Source organism: Phascolarctos cinereus, unplaced genomic scaffold (genome assembly GCF_003287225.1).
Source record: "Phascolarctos cinereus isolate Bilbo 61053 unplaced genomic scaffold, phaCin_HiC Scaffold_4;HRSCAF=312, whole genome shotgun sequence".
Taxonomy (NCBI): domain Eukaryota; kingdom Metazoa; phylum Chordata; class Mammalia; order Diprotodontia; family Phascolarctidae; genus Phascolarctos; species Phascolarctos cinereus.
The window spans coordinates 124,051,778-124,077,629 of NW_027555847.1; the positions used below are offsets into that span (position 1 = coordinate 124,051,778).

At 39.2% G+C, this 25,852-nt stretch overlaps 1 protein-coding gene across 1 annotated transcript in view; it reads left to right on the plus strand.

The window, feature by feature from the left end:
- Positions 1–20,073, plus strand: part of HS3ST4 (heparan sulfate-glucosamine 3-sulfotransferase 4) — a 443,219-nt gene extending 423,146 nt beyond the window's left edge. Inside the window, exon 2 of the mRNA XM_021006376.2 lies at positions 17,712–20,073. Within this exon, the coding sequence (XP_020862035.1) occupies positions 17,712–18,348 (637 nt within the window). The 3' untranslated portion in view covers positions 18,349–20,073. The remainder of the gene's footprint in view (positions 1–17,711) is intronic.
- The last annotated feature ends 5,779 nt before the right edge of the window (positions 20,074–25,852 follow it).

A 25,852-nucleotide genomic window follows, 5' to 3' on the forward strand; every position in this document is an offset into this window, starting at 1 on the left:
CTCTAACTCACATGCTGTGGAAGAGATAACTGTATAAAGATCCCTGAAAATGCATATTGACTTAGAAAACCCACATTATAGCATTATCTATATTTTATTTTTTGTTTATTTTGTTAAATATTTTCCAATTATATTTTAATCTGGTTCATGGGGGCACTTAAGAGTATTACAGGCTGCATTGCCATGTTTAGTACCTCTGCTGTAGGTGGTCAGTAGTGTTGTTGTTTTTAGTTACTGTTATTATTATGCGCATCATTAACACTAGAAAGATTAAGGGCATCAATGTATGCAATTTTTTTTTGCAATTTTGCTATAATTTACTATGATTTCTTAGAAAAGTGCAAATGTATTTTAAACACCAATCATTACCAGTAAATGTTACAATTTTACTTGGAAATAAAAACTGAATCCTACTATGTCTATTTTCTTTCCCTGTAGATTAAAAAAAAATGTGCTATATTGATTGACACAGCTTAGTCCTTCAAAATATCCTTACAATTTCAGTCCTTCTAGTGTTCTTAATACTTATCTTCATTATATGCATAAATGATGTGATTCATATTAACTATGTCACCATCCAAGATGCTTCCAGACAATTTATATAGTGCTCTGTGGTTTGCAAAATGCTTCACTTGTATTATTCGATTTTATTCTCACAACAATCTTGTAAGGTAGGGGAGAGCAGGGACTTCATTTTACAAATGAGGAAATGGAAGCTGAAGAAATTGTGACTTGCCCAAGGTCACACAGCTAGTAAGTATCTGAGATAGGATTTCAATGCAGGTCTTCTTGACTCCAAGCCTAGTGCTTTATTTGTAACAGATGATACGTCTCCAATAGTGTAGAATATTGGAAGCTGTTCTAGAGACATTCCTGTGGGCTGGAACTGGGACTAAAATAGTATGAGTAGGATAGGAATAAACTGAGAAAAGGAGAAGGACATTACAGTTGGGGTAGGGAGGATGGGATAAGTGGTGTAGCTTAGTGGCAAGAATGCCAGTTTTACAGTCGGAGAATTTGGGTTTAAATACCAGCTTTGTTTACTTACTAGCTGGGTGACCTTAGGCAAGTCATTTTAGCTTCCTGTGTCTCAGTGTTGTCATCTGTAAAATAGAGGAGTTGGACTCAAGATCTCTCAGGTCCTTTTCAACATTAGATTTTATGAATGCCAACAAGGCACAGGGTTGGGAATTTTGTGAAGGGAATTATGGGGAGACAGCTCTGTCTGGAAGAGATTTACATAGTAGACTGACATGGTATAAGGTTGGAAATAATGAGATCATAGATATGGAGCTGGAAGAGACCTCAGTGACCATCTATTGTAACCCTCTCATTTTATAGATAAAATGTAGTCCAACACTAGATTTGTTGAAAATTGAATGCCAGCCAGACTGAGCAGTTTGATCTTCATTTTATAAGTTGTAGTGATAACTCACATTTCAATAGAGCTGTAAGATTTAAAAATTCATATCTCCCCCCATGACCCCCAATAACTCTATGAGGTTGGCAATGCAAAAATTTTCCCCATGTTTGGATTTAACCAAGTCCAGAGCTCTTTCCAAAACCTCACTGCCTCAAATACAATAGATTTGTGAATTTTCTGTCTTTTCATTCAGGATCATACCTCTAGTGACCATTTTCTAGGCTTGGTTGACCTCCATGCCAAAATTACAAGTTCAGGATCATGACTTTAGGACTGAAAGAGATCTTAGAGATCATCAGGTTTAGTGCCCCACCTTCTCCCTCCCCCAGCATAATTTTATAGATGAGAAAACTTGTCCCCGCAGAGATTAAGTGACTTGCTTAAGGTCACATAGATAATAAATAACAGAACTGAGGTTTGAACCCAGGTACTCTGGCTCCAAAAGCCTTGCTCTTTCCACTATGCCACAGTTCCTATTAAATATTAGAATAAGATTTCTAGGATTTTTACCTTGAAAATTCTGCATTCTAAAAGTTTACTTTCTTTTCCCTTAATTCTTTTGAGAATTAAGAAAGTGCTTTTGAAAAGTCTTGGGACACCTAAGGGAGGAAAGGAGAGTGTCCACACTTAGTCCTAGGAAATCTTACAGGATTGGAGTATACAGAAAACTAGACCAACTGGTGAGTAGTACAGAAGGGGTTTCCCCACCGCAGCAGGTGTGGGGTGCTGGCTAGTAATGATCAAGCACAGAGTAAAGAGAGGGAGGGGAGGGAAGGGGAGAAAGAGAGATGGAGAGAGAGAGAGAGAGAGAGAGAGAGAGAGAGAGAGAGAGAGAGAGAGAGAGAGAGAGAGAGAGAGAGAGAGAGATGGACGGAGATGGAGACTGACAGAGAAAGACAAAGACAGAGAGATGGAAAGAGACAGATGGAGGGAGGGAAAGAGAGATGGAGAGAGAAAGAAAGAGGGAGAAGGGGGAGGTAGGGAGAGAGACACACAGAAGGAGGGAAGGAGAAATATATTTAGCTATTTACATGTTGTCTCCTCCATTAGAATGTAAGCTCCCTGAGGACAAGGTTGTTTGTGCCTTTCTCTGTATCCCCAGCATTTAGCTGAGTGGCTGGCACATAGTAAGCGTCTAATGAGTGCCTGTTGTTTGACATGCCAGATCAAATTCACTAACCAATTTTGGCAGGATAATCTATGGCACCAATGTGTAACAACATACATATGACCTGTGGGATTGAAAGAGGGGAAGGAATAAACATTTATTAAGCACACACTATGTGCCAGGCCCTTTGCTAAGCTCTTTACAAATATTATCTCATTAGATCCTCACACCAACCTATGATATGAGTGTTATTATTAGCACCATTTTACAGTTGAAGAAACTGGGGCAAACTCACTCTGGGTCACTCAAATAGTAAGTGCATGATGCTGGATTTGAACTTAGGTCTTTTTGACTTCACAACCAGTGCTCTATCCTCTGTACCATCTAACTACTAAATTGAAAAAGAAAGAAACAAGAAACCCAAAGCATATCCTAGATCAAGTGGAAATTCTGTGTTGGTTCCTGGATGTCAATGTTCCGGATATGATTAGGAATAACAGAATTGACTGATACTTCCCTAAGCCAGGGCCAGACCATGATGCCAGATTACAACCCAAAGCAATGGGCTTTGGCCTTACCCAACACTAAAGGACCTAGTTTTGTTTTGATTTTTTAACAGAAATATTTATTACGTGCTGACTATATGAAGAACACTGTGTTTGTAACAACTCTTTCCTCCAAGTAGTTTGCTTCAGCCCCTTTATCTATGGTCCTTGACCAAAGGCCAAGTTCTAGAAAATGCTTTATGATATGATTCCAGCTCCAAGTCTCTCTCTCTCTCTTGGAATTAATACAACTTGGCAATCAGTCACAAAATGACAGCATGTTTATTTTTTCCTTTAGGGAGGATGAGCAGAACTATGAAATACCAGAGCCAAAAGGAACCTTAGAATGTTAGCACTGAAACAGACCTTAGAATATAAAATGTTAAAGGTAGACCAATAACCTTTACAATATAAAACATGGGTTGTTGGAGCAAGAAAGGTTCTTAGAACATGGATCATAGACTGTGATAGCTAGAAGACAATTCAAAGGTCACCTGACTGAACCTCCTGATTTTTACAATTGAGGAAGTTAAAGCCCAGAGAGCTTATATGACTTGCTTAATGTCACGTAGTTGGTTAGTAGTGGCATCATCACTAGAACCCAGGACTTTTGACTCTCAGAATAGTCAAAACATTAAAAAAAGGAAAGAAAAAAAAAGAAAGAAAAACATTTCTATTGCTTCAGGTTGATAGAAAAGGGTGCCTTAACATACATGCTCTAGTCAAATGCTATAAAAAGGGGCCTTCCTTTGATTTTCTTGTGTGTGTGTGTGTGTGTGTGTGTGTGTGTGTGTGTGTGTGTTTATGCTTGTGTTTTCTCCCTGTTGCTACAAAGCCCACTAATGGAAAGGAATGGCGTGGAAGTATTATCTAGTTTAGTGGCTAGAAGCCTCCCCTCCTGGATGATTCATCAAAAGACATTTTATGACAAGGGCCCAATTTACTTGATAAGGAAGGCAGCCACAATAATATAATAAGACTTTTTGCCAAAGAATTCTTTTTTTTTTTTGGCTGAGGTGATTGGAGTTAAGTGACTTTCCCAAGGTCACACAGCTAGTAAGTGTTAAGTGTCTGAGGTCACATTTGAACTCAGGTCCTCCTGAATCCAGGGCCAGTGCTCTATCCACTAAGCAACCTAGCTGCCCCAAAGAATACTCTTTTCAAAGGAAAGTTTCCAAAGGATGGGTCTCAAATTTCTCATCAACATAAAAGATACCAATAAATGCAATTGCATAGAAGTCTGTATTCCCACATCCATAACCAGAGGTTCCTAAACCCAGGGCAAATGCATTTTACAGGTGGTGATAGAGATCTAGAGACATCCAGAAACTGGCACATGCTACCATCACCGGGTATCTAATTAGAACCCCCCTCCCCCAATCTATGCTTCTTTCAGTATGTAGCACAGTACTTACCATAATTATATTATTATTTTTTTTATAGCACACACATTTTGTCTTTACCATGAGAACACAAACTTCTTAAAGTAAGTCATCCTATCTTACACTTTCTGTATTCACCACATTAACTAACACAGGGCTCTGATCCTTAGTGCTCAGTAAATGATTTTTGATTGATTAGCGTCTCTGTAATTTAAGATCTTAGTAATTCATCAGCATCATCATCCCCTTCTCCTTCCTCTTCTTTCTTTTCATTCACCCACTTCTTCATTCTCCTCTTTCTTCAAAAGATTCATCAGTGATGACACTTTCTATATGAACAAGAATGTGGCCCCTTCATACATTTGAAGATGGTCTTCGTGAATACATGTGGTCAAAAGAATGCGTCAACCTCCTGATAATGGACCTGTTGCATTTAACTTGGCTGGTGTCTACATTATAGACAAAAGGTCCATCATTAAGCCCATACTGAAAGCCTTTCTAGAGACTTCACTTTATGGACATGGCCCGAGAGAAACTAGTTTTATATTATTTTATGAGCATTTATTATCTTTTCTTCCTATTGCTCCACTCAAAAGGAGATTAAAAAAATCTCTCTCACCAAATACATATAATCCAGGAAAACTAATTTTCACAATTGTCCATGTCCAAAAATATATGCCTCATCTTGGATTTTGAATCTACCTCTCTGGCAAGAGGTGGGTGGCATGATTCATCTTCAGTCCTCTGGACTCATGGTTTATCATTGCCTTAATCAGAGTTCTAAAATTGTTTAAAGTTATTTTTCTCTAAATGTTGTTGAAATTGTGTAAAATTTTCTCCTAATTCTACTCAATTCAATTCACTTCATTTTGCATCAGTTCACATGGAGTCCTCAGTTTCCTCTGAAACTGCCCATTTGGTTATTTATATCACAATAATATTCCATTACATTCATATATCATAGTTTGTTCAGCCATTCCCTAATAGGTGAGTATCTTCTTACTTTTCAATTTGGGGCTGCTATGATAAGAGATGCTATAAATATTTCTACACATATGGGTACTTTTCCTCTTTTTTTGATCTTTTTGGAGTATAAGCCTACTAGTGGTATTGTTGGGTCAGAGGGAATACACAGTTTAATAACTTTTCAGGCATGATTTCAAATTGCTTTTCAGAATCGTTGGTCTAATTTATAGTTCCACCATACCTTGGGGTTTTAAAAAATTATTGATATTTTCTGTTTTTACATCACACACATACATATATGTGTGTGTATACCCACAACCCCCCACAGACATATCCTTCTCCTATTTCTTTTTGAAGGGCCACATTTGATCATTATAATTTCACAGGGTTCAGTTTTGAATGTTTTGTTATTATTTTTGTTCTTTCCATTTATATTATAAATATTGTTTTCTTGGTTCTTCATGCTTTTCTTTTCACCAGTCATACAGTTCTTCTCATTATTCATCATAATCGTCCTTTCTTACAGCCCAGTAATACCTCGTTACATTCATGTACCACAATTTGTATAGCCATTCTCCCAATCAATGGGCATCTACTTTGTTGCCACTTCTTTATAGCTACAAAAACTGCTGAGATAAATATTTTGGTCAGAGTAAAGATTTCATTGGATGATACTTCTCATCATTAAAAACACCTTTTTTTTTATGTTTAGTATGGTGTAATGAAGGAAATATTGGACTGGAAGTGAGGAGGTATGGGTTTAGAGACATGATCCATTGCTTCCTTCCTATGTGTGCCTGTGGGCAAGTTACATAAATGTTCTGAATTTCATTTTCTTCCTCCATAAAATGCAAATAACAATACACTACCCGTCTCCTAGGCTTATTATGAGGAAAGCATTCAGTAAGCAACAAAATGCTATGTAGTTGCAAGAAGTTATTAACATTATCAGTGTTACCATCTGAGGAGGGCTTTGGATGGGCCCTCTTCCTTGAATGGCAATGACTTAAAGTGCTGTAGAAATGTTAGCTATTATATTAAACCTGTGGCCTATTAGAACTGCCAGATCTTTTTCACATTAATTGACTTGTTGTTCAGTTTGTTTTCAGTCATGTCCAACTCTTTGTGACCCCTTCTGCAGTTTTCTTGGCAGAGATACTAGAGAGGTTTTCCATTTTCTTCTCCAGCTCATTTTGGTCACACTGCTAGTGAGTGTCTGAGGTTGGATTTGAACTCACCAAGATGAGTCTTCCTGACTCCAGACCTGGCACTCTATATACTATTGAGCTGTCCTATATTAATTGCTATCTAGCCATATATGTAGATTCAGAGGGCAGAAGTTGGATCAGTAAGGTATTGTTACAGAATGGCAGATTTGTCTGGATCTAAAGGGAAACTTCTTACCAATTACAGATGTTTAGTGGAATGTAGCCCAATTCACTCTAGCTCCCTCTTCCTCAGATGCACATTTAAATTACGAATCTTCTCTGCCTGTTTCCCCTTTGACCTTTAGAGATATTTAAAGGACTCCTAAAATTACAACTAAAACAGCCTCAGCTTTTTGCAAATATCTTATTGATTTTGATTATTTAACAGGTTTCTACTAGGGGCAAATGGTGGGTCTGCTGGGAATAAGGCTGAGGACTCTGCACTCTTCCCCTGTCTTAAACATTCCCCCACCCTCTTCTTGGAATCCATTTCATCAGGAGTCTTTGAGAAGAAAATTGCTAATTTATGCACCATGTGTTCAACTGGATAATGCATTTGGGGAAGTTAAAGATGCCCCCTGTCCCTTTAATTCAGAAAAACCAAGGGCAATATGTGCCATTGACCCTTCAGTTGAGAATAGCCACTTCATGTCTAATATTCATGATTGCTCTCCCCCTTGATATTCATGATATTGTCCATTTGCTGCGCTTGAGGGGGCCCTAGAGAGGAATATCACAAATTGCACTGCATAACTAGATCTGGCTAGAATTCCTGGGGCTTCTGGAATCTCAGTGGCACGTCATAGATTATAGAATGTTTGAGCTGCAAAGAACCTTGGAGGCCAGATAGTACAGCTCCTTCACATAAAAGAGAATACATCTGAGTCCCTGAGAGCACAAGTGAATTTCCCCCAAGATGATACAGCTAGTAAATGGCAGAATTGTAGCTAGAACCTAGCCCTCCTGACTCCTTGTCTATTTAGACCACAGGATTCTATTCAGAAGAGAATAACACCAAAAAAAAGTATAAATATATATTGAGGCAGCTAATAGCAGATTGTAATTAGCACAGTCATACGTACAAGATAATGTTAAAGCTAGTTGGACAGTGTCTAATAAACATGCACGGCTGTGATATCAGCTGTGTAATCCCATACAAGGGCTGTTTGCTTCTGGCCAAGGTGCTGATGCTAGTGTCGTGCTTGTGATGAACACCCAAGATACTGTTAAAGAGCTATTCCAAGCCCAGATGAATTGTTCTCATACCATATGGTTGTATTAAAATGCAGTTTCCCAGATAAATATTACTCAGAACACAAACATAGTTGGCTTGTTATACAAGGCCAAACTACCAGGGTAACCCTTACGTCTCAAAGTGACTGCTACTTGATGTTTCTCTGTCTTTATGTATCCCATGAAGCCCCTATCTGGGGCATCCCATAAATATAGAGCCTTTCTGCCTCACCTGTTGGGAGTTGTTATTGCCCCAGGCAGCTGATTTCAGAACACGTAAAGATACTTAGAAAGCCAGAAACAGAGCTGTTAGATGATTGAAGTTCCAAAGAGATGATTAGAAATGCATTTTTCAGACAATGTTATTGACTGACCATAGTGCCATGGTTAGCACTATAGGCCCTAAAAATAAATAAAAGACATTTACAAAGGTACTCTCTTTTTCCCTCAGGCATCATTACTTAAAAGATGACAGGTAGTGCCTTCAAGATATACTCCCAGACAATAGGAAAATTTGCCCAGTTCTGCTCTAGTTTTCACCAGTGTCGATGCGTTTCAGAATTCTGTCCCACTTGTACCACTTGGGCTAGTTCTGTGGTTCTTTCCGACTTCCTATAGGTAAACATAATATTAGAAAGCCTGTTCCTGATCTTATGGGAACACATAAACAAGATTCACCTCACTGGGACAATCCTGAAAGGACAGATTCCCAGGAAAATGTGCAAACTCATACAGGGCATAAAAAGATGGAATGCCACAACACTGCATGAGGAAAATTCCTTTAGTTGCATTTCATACCTGTAGTTTCTCCTGCAGGAAATAGTAATGAGGCTGAGATGACTAATAAGTGTCAGGTCCCTGCTATCAGAAGTGTCCCTGTTGCTAATTCTTACAGGTTAAGCTAAATGCCTACATCAAAGACAGAAGGGGATATTGGGTTATGATAATACACCTAAGCATGTTTGTCTTAAATTCTATTATTCTTCCACTGCACACTTTCACATATGCATAGCCTCAATATCTTATTTTACTGATAAGAGCCTTATAAAGTGTGACTGTCACCAAGTGCATATGAGGCTGTTTACTTCTTATCAGGTGTCTGCAGGCTGATTAAGAGATTGTTATTCTATTGTTATTTGGAGTGTGTCTGACCTCCTAACACAGTTTCTACCCTCAGGAAACTTATAGTCTAGTACTATAGTAAAGGAGGTTTGTGGGTAATCATATCATTAAAAATAAAATACATCAAAAAGCTTCTAAGTGCAAAATTGAATTAATAGTTTATTTTGAAGGAATTCTCTTCATCCATCTTTACCTTCCTCTTCGCAGGTGGCTTAAATCAACAGGACTTGACAATTGATTGAATATGGGAGGCAAATGAGAGTAAAAAGTTCAAGATGTCTCTAGATTGTGAGCCTTGGTATCTGGAAGGATGATAATGCTGCAGACAGAAATAAGGTTGTCAGAAAAAAGGGTGTATTTTCAGGGGAAAGTAATGAGTTCTGTTTTGAACATGTTAGGTTTAAAATGCTTATAGGACATCTAGGTTAGGATGTTGATCAGGCACTGGTGTTAAAGAATTGGAGCTCTGGACAGAGAAGGAGGCTGGATTTGGGAGTCACTTGCATAGAGATGGCAACTGAACCCTGATCACCAAGAGAATACAGGGAGAGAGAGAAGATAGAGGGTGGGACGCAGATGATAGCCCAGCAAAGCAGAGTGAAAATGAGACTTCAGAGAGGAAGGTGCAAAACCAAGAGTGCAATGTTGGAGTATTATTTGACAAGGATTCAAAATTCTCGTTATGTGCCAGGCACTGTGATAAATGCTGAGGATATGGGGTGGGGGAGGGGGGAGAGAGCTTCTCTTCTGAAAGGTCTTAAATTCTAATGAGAGAGATTATCATATGTTTATATCAGCATGTACAAGATAAGTACAGAGCCAATGAAAAGTGTCCTTAGAGTAGAAGGCACAAGTAGCTAGGAGAACCAGCGAGTATGTGTACAGGAAGTGGTACTTGAGGTTAAATGTAACAAGAATTCCAAGAATCACAGGTTGGGAAAGAGAGCATTTGTCGGGGAGGTGGTGAGGGAAGAGGGAACAGCTATTACAAATGCAGAGAGACCAGAGATGGATCATGTGTGAGAAACAGGAAGTGTACCAGCATAGCTAGAACACAGAAGGGGACGTGGAGTGGAGTGATATGTTAAAAGACAGAAAAACTAGGAAGGGAGTCAGGTTGGGAAGAGAAGAGAGTATCTAGGAGGAGAATCTGGTCAACAGTGTCAAAGTTTGCAGAAAGGCCGAGAAAGAAGAGGACTGAGAAAAGATTTGGTAATTAGGAGACAACTGATAACCTTAGAGAAATCAACTCATTTGAGTGGTCAGTTCAGAAACCTAATTGCAAAGGGTTGAGCTGCTTACCATCAAGCAGCCTTGTATAATCCATCAGGAGAGGTGCCTCACATCGCACTGGTTGAAAAGGTCTTTAGCTGGTGAGTAAAAAGCGAGGGTCAGGCTCAGTGTAGCTATACTATGCACGTAGGTGTGTGTGTATGTGTGTGTGTGTGTGTGTGTGTGTGTGTGTGTGTGTGTGTGCATGTGTGTGTATGTGTGTGCATGTGTATGCATGTAAGTGTATGTAGGGACTGAATGGCTTCTGAGGTCATGTCAAGTTCTAAATCTATGATCTTCTGCTGTATAAGGTAGGCCCACTATGTACTGAATTCTTAGCTCTGGTGAATAGCATTCTAAGAAAGGTCTAGTGTATAAGTATGGAATAAAGAAAAGGTGAGCTATGGGTCAACATAAATTCATTAGGAAAAGACCTAGGGTTTGCCTTGGCTATAAGTTCAACTGCTAAGGAGGGGGTGGGGGGAAAATTATACAACCTTAAACTGAATTAACTAAAGTATTATGTCAAAATCAATTTAGTCTCACCATAGTCTATAATGACTAGGTCATTTCTGGGAATATTTTATTCAGTCATAGGAACCACATTTTATGAGGGGCAGTCCTGAGTTCAAGTGCTGACTCTGCCTATTACAATTAGTGTGTTAATAATCAGGGCACTTAAGCTCTCTGGTCCTCAGTTTCCTAATCTGTAAGATGAAGGAGATATGACCTCTTAGGTCCCTTCTAGCTCTAAATCTATGGGTCTATGAAGGTATGAGTGAAGTGAGCTTTCAACACAAAAAGCAATAGTCAACCATGATAGAAGCAGAACTATCTACTCCCTATCACTGCTGCAGGCAAAGTGATTGAAAAGAGCACAGTTGCACTCACACTGGTGATCTAGGAAAGTCTAGCCATTTTGTAGTGAAGGAGCCTATGCTTGTAATGACATCATCTAGGTACATTTCATAGGTGGAATATTGAGACAAGGTCAAAGACTCTGGGGAATTTCCAAACTAAAATTCTCATCCTGCATTTTTTTGTGTGAGTTCATGCACATTCCCAGCAATTTTTCCTATAGGATTCACATTTGTTTTGTATTTATAGAAGGGCAGAGTACTCTAGGGTGACTTCACCAGTCTTTCTCCATAGGTTGTGGGAGTTAGCTGGGGACATGGCCAGGTCTAGCATATCACATTAGGAGTTGGCCTTTGATGAGATTTGGCCCAAGATTCTGTTGGGATCAGGGAGCAATGGTTCATCCATGACAAATAGGTAATTCTGGATTCTGGGTGAGTCCCAGGGAAAAAAGAGGCATTTTCCATTTTTTGGTTTGGTGGTTACATCTGAATTAATCACCTGGAATCACTGGATGAAATATGCACCTGTTCCTAAAAATATGAGCTTCAATTTCATCTAATGATTTAACAGTTGTTTACAAAGCAGCCTAACCCTTTTGGGGTTTTATATTCCCCTATGACTTCCTCAGCTGAATCCTAGCTTCCATTATCATTCCCTTTAGGAACTACACATATAGTAGACATCCAATAAATAAAATAATAGTTTCATAAAATACCAGAGCCAGAAGGCACCATAGAACATAGAGCACAGAATGCTAGATCTTGAAGAGACCTTATAGTATAGAAAGTTGAACTCAAATGAATGATAATAATCCTTGTTCACATTTTTATGGACTTAAAAGGTTTGAGGTTTTCAAAGTGCTATATGTACATAATCCCATTCACTTCTCCCAAGAACCTTGTGAGGTAACTATTACAGATATCATTATCCTCATTTTATGGATGAAAGAACAGAAACTCAGAGAGGTTAGCCTATGGGTAATCAAGTGGTGTTAGAGAGAGGATTTAAACCTAGATCTTTACTTGACTCTAAGACCAACAGTCTTTCCACTGTATCACACTACCTTCATAAAGGGCATGGGATATTAATAGACAGAAATTGGAATATTAGACTTGGAGGAGATTGAAAAGTTATCCAGCCTAACACCTACATCTTACAGATGAAGAAACTGAAACCTAGAAAGAAGAGATATTATAAAAATCCACAAACCAATGAACTGAAAACAAACAAACAGCCCAGCAGAAAATACAACAGTAAATGGATCTATTCTTAGCATCATAAATGAGATATATCTGAAACCAAGAGCCAATGTTATGAGTAATGGTGATAAATTAGAGTCTTTTATGATAAGATCACAGGTAAAGCAAGGATGTCCCCATCACTACTATTGGATGCAGTGCTAGAAATGCTAGCTGTAGCAATAAGAGAAGAAAAAGAAGTTGAAGGAATAAGCATAGGCAAACAGGACACAAAATTTTTGCTTTTTTGCAGATGATATGGTGACACATTTAGAAAACCCTAGGAAGTCAATTAATTTTTTTGAAATAAATAATAACCAAAGGTGAAGGATTTTAATTTTGCAACTTATGTGAATTAATATCAAATTTCTTTTATATTAAATCCACATGAATCAATATTTATGTATGTGGTCAATAACACTCAGTAGAAACACACAGAAAGAAATTGGATTTAAAGTAACTACAGAGTTTATTAATATTTGGGGATATACTAACTAAGATACATATAAGCACTATATTAATAATATGAAATACTATTTAGGAAATAGACAGACAAAAATAATTGAAAAAGTATTACTTGCTCATAAGTAGGCCAAACCAATACAATAAAAATCAAAATACTGTAAACATGAATGTAGTTATTCATTGCCATGCCAATCAAATAGTATTTTATAGACTTAAAAAATAATCATGAAATTAATCTGGAGGAACAAGAGGTCAAGAATCTGAGGGAAATAATTATTAAATAGTGGGAAGGAAGTCTAATTGTACCATATCTCAAACTACAAAACAATATCTATCAAAGCAGTTTTGTACTGATTAAAAAAATAGATCTATCAGAGCAACAGGTTAAGTGCACAACACAGTGAAACAAATCAACCTAGAAGCCTACTATTTGGTAAACCCAAAGACCCCAGTTATTGGTGTCAGACTCACTATTTGGCAAAATCAACAGGGAAAACTGGGCATAGTCTGGCAGAAATTAGGTTTAGATCAACACCTCACACCATGTACTAAGATAAGCCCCAAATGAACATATGACCTATCCATAAAGGGTGACCTCATAAACTGATTAGTGGAACAAGGATGAAATTATCTTTCACATCTATGGATAGGACAAAAATTAATGAGCAAATGTGGGCTATAGAGGAGCAAAGAAGATAAACAATTCAGATTGCACAAAATTTAAAAGATTTTGTACAAACAAATCCAATATATCTAACCTTACAAGGAAGTTAACTGGGGAAATATTTGCAACAAATTTCTCTGCTTAGGGTCTTATTTCTAAGATATATAAGGAACTGATTCAAATTTATAAGAATGATAGTTATTCACCAATTGATAAATGGTCAAAGCATATGAAAAGACAGTTTTCAAGGGATGAAATCTGTGATGTCTTTAGCCATATGAGCAAACTCTCCAAATCAATAATAATTAGAGAAATGCAAATTAAACAACTCTGAGATTTCACCTCGCACCCATCAGATAGGCAAAGATAACAAAAAAAAAAAGGGAAAATGACATGTTGGAAGAGTTGCAGGAAAACAGATGCATTGGTGTACATTGGTGGAACTGTAAATTGGTCCAGACATTCTGGAAAGCAATTTGTAACTATGGCCCCAAATTACTGAACTGTGCATATCTTTTGACCCAGTAATACCATTGTTAGATCTGTACTTCAGAGACATCAGCAAAGAGAAAAAGCCCCCAAGTGCAGAAGAAATATTTATAGGAGCTCTTTTCTTAATGGGAAATACCTGGAAAATAATGAGTTGCCTATTTATTAAGGAGTGGATGAGGCAATTATGGTATGAGGATATATGGAAAGAGAGATTGTTTCAGAGAAAACATAGAAAATTTGTGGGAACTGATGCAGGGTGAAGTGAGCAGAGCTAGAAAACTATTGTATAGCATATAACATCAACATTCCAAAATGGAACCATTTTGGAAACTTGAAAACTCTGGTTAATGCAATGATCGACCATAAGTACAGAAGATCAGTGATGAAAAATGCTACCTACCTCCTGACATAGAGATGATAGACTAATGTTTAGAATGAGATTTATCTTTGTGGACATGGACAAATGGGAATTTGTTTGTCTTGACTATGCTGTTTTGTTAAACAGGTTTTGTTTTGTTTTGTTTTGTTTTTCTAGGGGGAAGGGGAGGGCTTGGTGTTGAGGAAAAGATAAATCCTTGATGACTTACAAATTTTTATTTAAAAATGAAGAAGTGACTTGCTGAGCATATGCAATATGTAATAGCACCAAGACTATAATCTTTTAATTCATTACTTGGTTGACTGTTTCATCCTATACCAATCTCAGAGTTAATACGCATTCATGACACAGCTACTACTGAGAGGTACCAAGGACAGCTCCTACACAGGTTTTAAATTCAATCTTGATTTTAAGGTATCATAAGACTTCCCCCTTACTTTTCTTTTTAAATGGAAACAGAAGACTGTAATTCTCTAATGTATTTATTATACAATGTTGTACAATATAATTATCATTACTAGTGTCTCATCCTTCTATTTAACTGATAACAACATGAATAATAACAAATGCCCATATATGGGTATAGAATTTTGTAGGTTTAATAGCCCATTCACAAGCATGTGCTTATCAGAACAGTCCTCTGAGGTAAGCAGAGGAGGTATTATTATTTCTATTTTACAAATGAGGAAAGTGAGGTTCAAAGTAACTTGCCCAAGGTCACATACAACAGAAAGTGACACAACTGAAACTGGAATTAATTTCTTCATCTGTCTAGTCTGGCTCATTTTCCATTTTACCAAACTGTCCTAAATCCAAAGTCCTAAAATGATTGCTATTGCTCCTTCTCTGAACATCTAGATTGAAGTAAACTCAGTTTACTCAATTGAACCAAAAAAAATTTTTTTTTTACTTTAACTCTTAGTGAACGTGTTGGAACTTAAACTATGCCTATCTATTTTCTAAAATCCCTTGAGCTGGGAAACAATTCAGTGTATCATTTCTCTAAATGGAACCTGACCCTAATAATTTATCCATTTTGAAACCTTTGCACTGAACTAAAATCATAGGCTCTTGGAATTAGAAAGGGAAGGCCCACAGCTTTATCTAGTCTAATGTCCTTGCCTTAGTAGGAGCTAGGTGATTCAAATGCTACTCTTAGCCTTATTTACAATAAATTAATAACAGGGTCACCTATAACTTTCAATTTTACAAAGGGCTTTCCTCACAATCATCATGTGAGGTAGTTAGTGCAAAGATTCTCTACCATTTCACAGATGGGGGAAGTGAGACTCAGTGAGATGAAATGAGTTGCCTATGATCCCATGGCTATTAAGTTTAAGAGCTTGGATTTGAATCCAGGTCTCCTGATACCAAGTTCAGGATTCATTCAATTATTTTGGATTATAGGATTGTAGTCTTTTGTAGTATTTTAGATATGAAAGAATTATAAAGATCAACTAGGCTGATTCCCTCATTTTACAGATGAGAAATCTCTGTGGCCCAGAGAAGTTGTTATTTGCTCAAGGGCACAAAGGGAGTCAGTGATAAAGATAGGATTTGAGCTAAGATCTTCAAAATCCATATTTAACACTCTTTACATTATGTTTTGCTGCCCAGCAAGTGCCTTTGTTAAACCTTTGACAAAATGGGGCTATTATCCCACATCTTTTCTCATTTTCATTATGTGAAATTTTCTTAGACAAAAATAAAAATGAGTGATGACAAAAACAATTTAATGAATATGCAGTTAGTCTGAATCATTTGGAGGGAAGCCATCTCTTCAATTCATGGTATCCTGATTTTGGTTGGTGAGGTTGCTTTGATCAGAAAGTTTCATGTTACAGAATTATTATACTCTCTCAAAGAAAGTCTAGCTACATGTTAATTTATACACGAGGCAAATTTCTTTTGCCTAATAAAAGTGCTTACTTAGGAAGCTTCATACCCAGTAGCAATTAATTATTGACAGAGCATGCGAATTAGAGATAAAAGAGAAGTCGTTCTTTCCTCGCTCACCAGATAGTAAATAAATTTAATTATGGTAGGAGAAGCTAAGGGATCTTCTTTTGTATTAAGTTTTATTAGTTGAGACATTTAAAAGCATGTCATCATAACAAAAAGGTCTGGTGTAATCCTAAATGTACCACTTTGGTGCAGGGCTCAGAAGTGAATAGACTTAATTGAGCAAATGGTAGCAGATGGCCTGCTGTACAGACAGGTATTGTACAGGTTTATTGTCAATTAACTTTTGTCTACATATGCCTATGGCAAATTGACTGTATAATATGTTACTGAGCCCAGCTTTAACACCTGATAGACTTGCCATGCTCTGATTAGGGGGATAAATGATGCTAAAACCCCTTTGATTTCTAGAAACTCTTACCAAAGACTGTGTGATTTTTTTTTTTAAAGTAAACACTGGAACAAGCAATAGTCTTTGCAAGTCAGGAGAACTAGGTTTTAATCCCAGCTCTGCCAATGCTTTGCTGTGTAACTGTGAGCAAGTCATTTCACCTTTAGTGGCCTCTGTCAAGTGGTGGTATTAGACTAAGTGTTCTTTAAGGATCTTTCCAGCAATAATATCCTATGATCTAACATTATGTTTCCTTTACAACTCTACAGTCCCATGTTCTAAGGTTCCTTCCAGCTCCAACATTCAATATTCTGGCGTTTTATGTTCCAAAGCTCCTTCAAACTCTGACATTTTTCTTCTAATTTTCCTGCAAACTCCAACATCCCCTTTCCTATATTTTAAGATCCCTTACAGCTCTGAAATTCAATAGATGAGAGAAAGATAGGTAGGTAGGTGGATAGACAGAGTGAGCATTTATTATGTACTTGATATATGTTAGACACTGTGCTAGGCACTAGGGATACAAATGCATGTAAGCAAGAGATTCCCTGCCCTCAAGGAGTTTACATTCTAATGGAGGAAAATGACCGAGAAAGGGAAGTTGGAAAGGGAAAAGGGTTGCCACCAGCAAGGAGGTATGGCATGGAGCTTAGTTAGTGAAATGGAGCCCTGGCTTTGAACAAGAGAAATTGAAAGTTCACCAATCAGAGCCCAGGGTGGTTTCAGGGGCAGGTTCCTAAGTTCCCATGGGAAGGAGGTGAGGATGATGGCTAAAACAGAGGTAGCACCATTTGGGTCTGGTGCCCAAGAAGTTCTATGTCAGACGGCTTTGACATTCTCTGTCTTAAAGTCCCCTCCGGTTTTAAAATTCTAGGATTCTATGATGGATCAGTTTCTTTGGCTCTCTAAGATTCTTTCATCTCAAAGATTATATGTTGGGTGAGGGGAAAAAACAAATTATGAAGTGGGAATAACAACTCTCTCCCCTTTTTTATTCCAGAAATGTAATGCCCAAGACCCTGGAGGGGCAGATAACAATGGAGAAAACTCCAAGTTACTTTGTAACCAATGAAGCTCCCAAACGCATTCACTCCATGGCTAAGGATACCAAGTTGATTGTGGTTGTGAGGAACCCTGTGACTCGGGCAATCTCTGATTACACACAGACCTTGTCCAAGAAACCAGAGATCCCGACCTTTGAAGTGCTAGCCTTCAAAAACCGGACCCTGGGGCTGATTGATGCCTCCTGGAGCGCCATCCGCATTGGGATCTATGCCCTACATCTGGAAAATTGGCTGCAGTATTTCCCCCTGTCTCAGATCTTGTTTGTCAGTGGTGAGAGGCTTATTGTGGACCCCGCTGGGGAGATGGCCAAAGTGCAGGATTTCCTAGGCCTCAAACGCGTGGTGACTGAGAAACATTTCTACTTCAACAAAACCAAGGGGTTCCCTTGTTTGAAGAAGCCAGAGGACAGCAGTGCCCCAAGGTGCTTGGGCAAAAGCAAGGGGCGGACTCATCCCAGGATTGATCCAGATGTGATCCACAGACTGCGGAAATTTTACAGACCCTTCAATGTTATGTTTTACCAAATGACAGGTCAAGATTTCCAGTGGGAACAGGAGGAAAGTGACAAATGAGGCTAGAAATTCTGGGGAAAGCAATCTGATAGTTTGAGGTGAATCACTGTCTGAGATATGAAACTCTCCAGAGGGCTCACGGCCACAGCCTGGGAGCCAGGAAGCTCTCGACCTGTTGGGCAGGTTGCAGGGTTCCTGCCCCTGCAGAGCTGAAACCTTAATGTCCAATCAGTTAGGAGGTCTTCTTTTTGGGTCACTCTCCCTTCAGTTCTCCCTCAAATCTGGTATGTTCATTATCTAGTCAGAAGAGCTTGGGGAAGGACTAAGAGGGAGATTGCTTTCAGCACAGCCCCCAAAGGCAAACAATGTCTGCTTTTTACAGCCGACACACAATCAACCTGACTCCAGCCAAGACTAGCACCTTGGTCTTAGCTAGTAGATGTCTCAGGCTGATTCAGCATGAGGGCAATTAAGAAGATAATCCCCCTTCCCCCACACACATACACCCCTAGCGAAAGTCATGGTTAAACAGGGGAGGAATTTAGCTTGAAGAGCCCCACCCTTTCCCTTGCAGGGTGTCTGATTCATCCTGTGTTTGACAGCTCCTTATCCTTCAAATGACCTCATTTCCTTCTTCCTTGCACAGGCATATTTAGCCCCTCCAAGTCCTCATAGGCTGCAAGTGGCCATTTATAGGGAGGGATGAGGGAGGAATTGTACCTGTCTGTGCAAAAGACCAAATGGCCCTGGGGAACTCTGACCCTGAAACTGGGGAGGTGAGGCCAGCATGCCAGAGATCTTCAGTTTCCCACTGAAAATCCTCTCATGTATCCCCTTCACCCTTGAGGTTGGGACAAAAGAGATGTGTCCCTCACTCAGGCTGCTCCTTGGGGCCACTTCCTCCCCATCTATTATAGAGAGCATGAATTGCTTCTAGAGAGCTTTCAGGGTGGAGGAGCTCCTCTTCCAGTGGGATGTGGAGGTAAGCTTAGCATGGCCTCTCATTTTAGAAGCAGGAGCCTTCCCAAGCAAACTTGATTGTATTGTTCCACTGACAAGCAGCAGAGCGGCCTCTCAGCTCTTGCAAGATTCCTGAAGTGGTTGCAAAACTAAAACTGTCCAACCCTCTTTTGTTTGGGGTGAGGAAAAAAGCCAATTTCCCCAGGAAGACAAAGTGTTCCATGCTGCTTCTGGATAGGATTCTCCAAATCTCTTGCTTAATCTGTTGCTCAGGGCCAGGCAGCTATAGCCTGTCACCCACAAGGCATGCCCTTCTGCCTCCCCTTCCTCTCTCCCCCAAGGGCCTGGCATGTGGGACACATTCATTCCCTGAAACTGACACTGTTCATATAGGCTATAAGTAGGCCCTTGGGAACTTCCAGGCCTCGAAGCTACTGGAATTGAGGCAAATGGTACCAGGTAGCTTGGGGAGGGGGGAGAAGCCTGCTCTAGTTGGGCCTCTCAGGCCAGCTCACAGCAGCCAGCTGGCTGTAGTCAGAGGCAAAAGAGCTAACTTCATTTGTCAGACTTTGAGGGGCGGGCCAGGAACGGAAATGTGCACATCAGGTGTGGCTGGATAAAATGTCCGTTCCCATTAGCTTGATTTGATTAAAACACAGCATTTGACACAAAGCACTTTTCCACAGGCTGACAAAACCAGAAGTCATTCCAGTAAAACTGAAAATATGTAGTGGGGATGAGTTTAATTTTTCTCAGATGTTATTAAAATGTCATTTCTCCCGCTAAATGAAAACTGTGTTGTTATAAAAATGGAATGCAATCTGATTAATGGGTTCTGATAGCATTTCTTTTAGTCTCCCCAGTTTCCAATAATCATGCATCCACCCTCCAAGGGGATGGATAGTCCCAGCTGCATTCTCTTGTGGGGCCTGACACCTGCTTCACCTGATGGATCTGGAGATGGCAGAATCAAGGAGTCTCTTGGGAATGTTTTACAGAGCCATGCTCAGGGGGAGGATAGAGCCTGAGGCCATGGCTTTCTCCATCCCAGGCAGTTCTGACAAAGAATGGACTCGTGCCTAGTTCAGTATATCCAACTGAAACACAGCCTTAAAAATGAGAATTATTTTTTCAGACAAGAAAGTTCCTATACTGCTGAAGGCAATAGAAACACCTTTATTACCAAAAAGAAGATATAGATAACATATAAAAAATTAATATATGTGGTATGTGAACATTTGAAAGGAAAAATAATGTAACAGGGTCAAGAAGTTTGCACTATTAGCACTCATATGGCCCGTTATAAAAAAAAGATTGTGTCTTCTTCCCTCCTGTTTCCCACTCACTACTCACTATTTGCTGTTGTGAAATCATCCCATAATGGAAGAGACCCAAAGGAAGTCAACTTCTGAGATTTGGGGTGTGGCTAAGGAGCTAAGAGCAATCTAGTCTGGATTAGCCTACCCTAGAGGTAGAGCTGGGCTTTCAGTAGTCTTTGACTCTTGCCCAGATGATAAATGGGGAACTGGGGGTTCCATATGTAACAAGTATCAGGGAGCATTTGTTTATACAAGATCCCAGCTGCCTTTTTCTCCCCGTCTTGGAGGCTCCTCCAACCAGAACCTATAGTCTAGAACTTTTGAGTTGGAAGGCCCCTAAGAGGTCATACCAATGGAAGAATACTCTATAAATTTTAAACAAGACCCTTACTTTCTATGGGCCTCAGTCTTCTCTGTCAAATGTGAATTTGGACTAGATCATGTGCTTACTTTTTTGAAACCCTATGATGGATCCCAGTTCGGTGGTAGGGTCAACTAGTATCCTCACCACATCTGGTCCAACTCCCTTCTGCCTACCTATCTGTCCTACCTAGCAAAACGTTGTATTACAAAACAGGGAAAACAATGCATTTGTAATCAGATTTGGATAAGTGTTCTGGAGGAGAGAACCCAGATGGTTTATTAAGACCATTATTTCCCTTGCCTCCTCAGCCTCCCTTCAATCTTGATTTCTACAGAAAAGGTTTTAGAAGAAAGTCCATGCTGGGTAAGGTGTGATAATCCTGGGGTATTAGATTTGACTCCCAGGGATTAAAAACATGGCCCAGGGTGCTTGTAACTTGTATTGCTTTTTCCATCCTATCCCTCCAAGGATTTCTTCTTTATTTAGGTTATATCCCTGTGGTCCAGGGAAAAGTAAAATGCTTAGTGACTCAATAAGGCCTTTCCCAGAGTTTGGATGAAGTGAAAAAAAAATCCCCCATTTTTTTTCTGTGTGTTGAACAGAAAAGGATTTTTAAAAAATCAGGTAGCCTGGTGAAGGGCTAACCATCACCTTTTTAGTGACAGGTGAGGTTCCAGGATATAGCTACCCTTACCTTATATTTTGTCCTTGAAAACAACCCTGGAAAGGGTTTCTCTCAGCTCCAGAGAGGCAGAAGAATAGGAAACCATTCTTCAGAGATGTCATATGGGGAGGGAAAGGGAGATTTATTAATTTTTAAAACATCCATTTGGAGACATTTTTGAAAGATCCAGATTCCAAAAGGAAATACAAAATTTTATATCGTTGTCCTGCTTTCCACTTTGTTGGCTGGTTTCATCTTCCATGGCCCCTAAAGGGATCTGCTGAGCCCAAATTGCTTTTTTTTTTTTTTAATGGGACACTTGACAAAAGGAATTATTTCCTAGCTAGGTGGGTGTGGAAGGAGAATTGGGTTAATAACTTTTTTTTTCTTTCCTATTTAAATGTCAGCATTGCAACCCACAAGAGATTGGATTTTGTATTTGATTTCAATTAGCAAAGCATAAATTATGTTTAATTTTCTGCAAGCTGTGTGGATGATTCACTGTTCTGGAAAGGCTGCTGCTGGGTGGTTCAGGGCTGGGAAATGGAGAATTTAGCCTTCTACACTTTGCTTGCTGCTGACAGTTCAGCCTAACAGGCCTCTTTCTTTCTATATTATTCGGTACTGGAAGGAGATGACCATCTCAAACTTTAAATCTGAACCAGCCAGCTCTAACAAATAAAACATTGTGGCAGCCACATCTCTGGGCTCCATTGATCACTAGCTTCTGCACATGAACCATGCCTGAAATATAAGCAATCAATAAACAAATCAACAAACATTTATTAAATGCCTATTATATGTCAGGCACCATGCTAGGTGCCAGTTATGAAAAGGCAAAAATGAAATAGTCCCTGCTGCCAAGGAGCTTATGTTCTGGGTGGAGTGCCTGACAATCAGACTGAAGCCCAGGAGTTTATAACCTTTTTTTCTTTTTTTAAATCTTGGACCCCTTTGGCTATCTGGTGAAACCCATGGATCCCTTTTCAGAATGTTCTTAAATGCATACAGTGAAACACATAGAATTACACAGAAAGCCAATTTTATTGAAATAAAAATGTATTTTTCCCTAAGTTTGGGGACTACCTGAAATCTATCATAAGATCATAGGTAAAGACTTTCTTCATAAAACGGTAGATCTGGATCAGTAGCCAACCTATCACCTGCGCATACAGCCTCTGAGGAGATACTTAGACTTGAGTACTCTTATTTTCCAAAAATCAGCTGAATCTTGGAAGTAAAAGAAAGAGGAGGGGTAATAGCATTGGAATTTGGGTGTCCTGCTTCCTGTCAAGTCAGTTTCACCAGACACATAATAGAAAACACACTGGAGAGAGTGTACCTAGCCATTGCATCCTGGTTTTTGCTATTTCTATCTTTGATATTAACATGAGCCTACTATGTGCAGGCCACTGTGTTATGCCCTGAGAGAGTTACAAAGAATTAAGATATGAAGGCTCCATCTGTCAAGGAGCTCACAGTCTAATGGGCAGATAATACACAAACAAATAAGATATATACATGATAAATTGGAGTTAATCACAGAGAGAAGGCAATGGAGAATGTCATTGAGGAACAGATCTGCTAGGATTGAGATGATTCCAGTTCTTTAGCCTGTGAGGTGATCCAGAGTCCTTATACATTCCTAGCCATGTCTATACTACCACTCTTCTTGGAAACACAACTCATAGGTGGAAGAGGTAATGAAATTACACTAACAACTCATTTGTAAACCGTCAGGTGCAATTTAAATGTGCTATGTTATTATTGGGGATAAGACTGGACCTTTGATTTCACAGATAGTAAGCTTCCAGTGAGGAAACTCCCTTTACCCTTCTCAGCACCTTATGGTTTTCGAGTTTCTTGAGCCACTTAGAGGGTAAATGACTTACCCAGAATCTTGTAGCCATTATATATTAGTGGCAGGATTTGAACTCTAGCCTTCCTGACCTCTCTGTCCACCATTCCATGCTGCCTCTCTTATTAGTATTAATAATAAATAATGAAATAGTATTAATTCAGGCCCTAACACTTCTGAATTTATTGTCATCTAGATAAGGATTGAAGGTGAGGTTTAGACTACGTAATCCTTGAAGTCCCATTTCATTTAATAATTCTGTGACATCTCTCTCTCTTTTTTAATCCTTTTTGGGATCCCATCATGCTTTTTTCTACTCTCAGGCAAACACCATTACTCTTCTCAGCAGATTCCAAAACAGCCAGCCACTCATAAAATGATGGGATTTCAAACTTCATCTCCTCTGTGAAGCCTCCATTTGCCAACCAGTTACCATTATTCCTTTCCTGTCTTCAAATTATTTACTTTTTTCATGTTTTGTTCCACCCACTCCAACCCCAATTCAATATAAGCTCATGGAAGGCAGGGGATATCTTGTTTTTGCCTTTCTAGCCTCAGCCCCTACCATAGTAAGTAGGTATTTGAACATAGTAGGTACTTAATGCATTTTTTCTCCTAAATTAAAAGGCCCTATGGCATATTGTGGATATATTGTAGAATGTCAGGAAGGCCCAGATTTGAATCCCACCTCATACAATGATTAGCTGTGTGACCCTGTGTAGTGAAGTCACTTGACCTTTCTCAGCCTCAGTTTCCTCATCTGTAAAATGGAGGTAAGAATAGCATTTGTTTCACAAGGTTGTGACTAACAAATGAGATAAAACATGTAAAGTGCTGTGTGAACCTGAAAGTTCCATATAAAAGCTACCATTGTTATTGAATTTCAGGGTCTCTAGAGGTCATCTAACTCACTCATTTGATAGATGACAAAACCAAAGAGATTTAGTGGCTTAACCAAGATCCCATGGCTAAATGACAGAGCTGGAATTCAAAGCCAGGTTTTAAGTCTCTCAAGCTAGGGATTTTACATCATCCAACCAGTCATTCCTACACTCCAGGGACTAGACTCAGGTGAGATGTTCTGGCTTCTTCAATAGAACTGTAAAGTACAGAGGTGGAGGGGGATGATGCTCAAGGCAATGGGAGCAGCTTCTGCTTTGCTAGTGGTCTGGGGCACCTTGGGCAAGGGCCCAGCAAAGGCATGTGACATAATGAAGTTTGATAATTGATGTCACTTGAAAAATATATTTCTAGAACTCCCAAAATTCCTACTTTATATGATGGCTGCCTGTACCATATGATGTCCTGTACACAAGAGACAAAACTTATTAACATGGACCAAGGAATTAATCATAGTAATGATAACTAGCATTCATATAGTGCTTTAAAAATTTGCAAAGTGCTTTATGAATATGATCTCATTTTATCTTCACAACACTGGATGGAAGGTGCTATTTTTAAACCTATTTTATAGATGAGGAAACTGAAGCAGATTCAATGACTTGCCCAGGGTCACACAGCTAGGAAGTATCTGAGACCAGGTTTGAATTCAGGTCTTTCTGACTAGGCCCAACACTCCATTCACTCAGCCACCCAAATGTATTTGTTAAGCACCTACTGTGTGCCAGGCACTGTTCTACTCAATGGAAATACAAAGACAAAAATGAGATAATCTGTTCCCTCAAGGAGCTTATATTTTATCAAAAGTTGTGTATTTTCCTGAGGAGTCTCTGTGTGAAGATTAAGACTCCATACTTCAGTATGAGTGAGAAATGGTATCATATATCAAAAAAGAACCTGAGGGTAGCTAGGTAGGGCAGTGATAAAGCACCGACCCTGGAATCAGAAGGACCTGAGTTCAAATCCAGCATCAGACATTTTATTAATTGTGTGACCCTGCCCAGATTGCCTCCCCCTGCCCTGAAAGAATCTGGCATCTGGAGTGAAAAATCCTTGGTTCAAATTCTGAACCTTCTACTTTCCATGGAATTCTGGAATGTTAGTGCTACTATGGACCTTAGGGATTGCCTAACACAAATACCCTCATTTTACAGATGGAGAAACTGAGTCTCATAGAGGTGATATTTGGACATGGCAGTACAGCTGAGGCCTCGGTCTTTGCACTCCAGGTTCCGGACTCTGTCCATCACATTGGGCTGCTTGAATGACTCACTCCTTATGTCTGGCTTTGGTTTGCTCATGTATTAAAAAAGAAGACTTTACTAGAGGTCTAAGGTTCTTTCCAGTTCTGACATCCTATGAGCCTATAATAATGACCATGAGGATGGCCCTGGGGAGAGGGGTACTAGGCCAGGGTGTTTTCTGTAGTAACTTGAGAAAGCAAAGATACACACACACACACACACACGTATATGTGTGTGTGTGTATATATATGTATA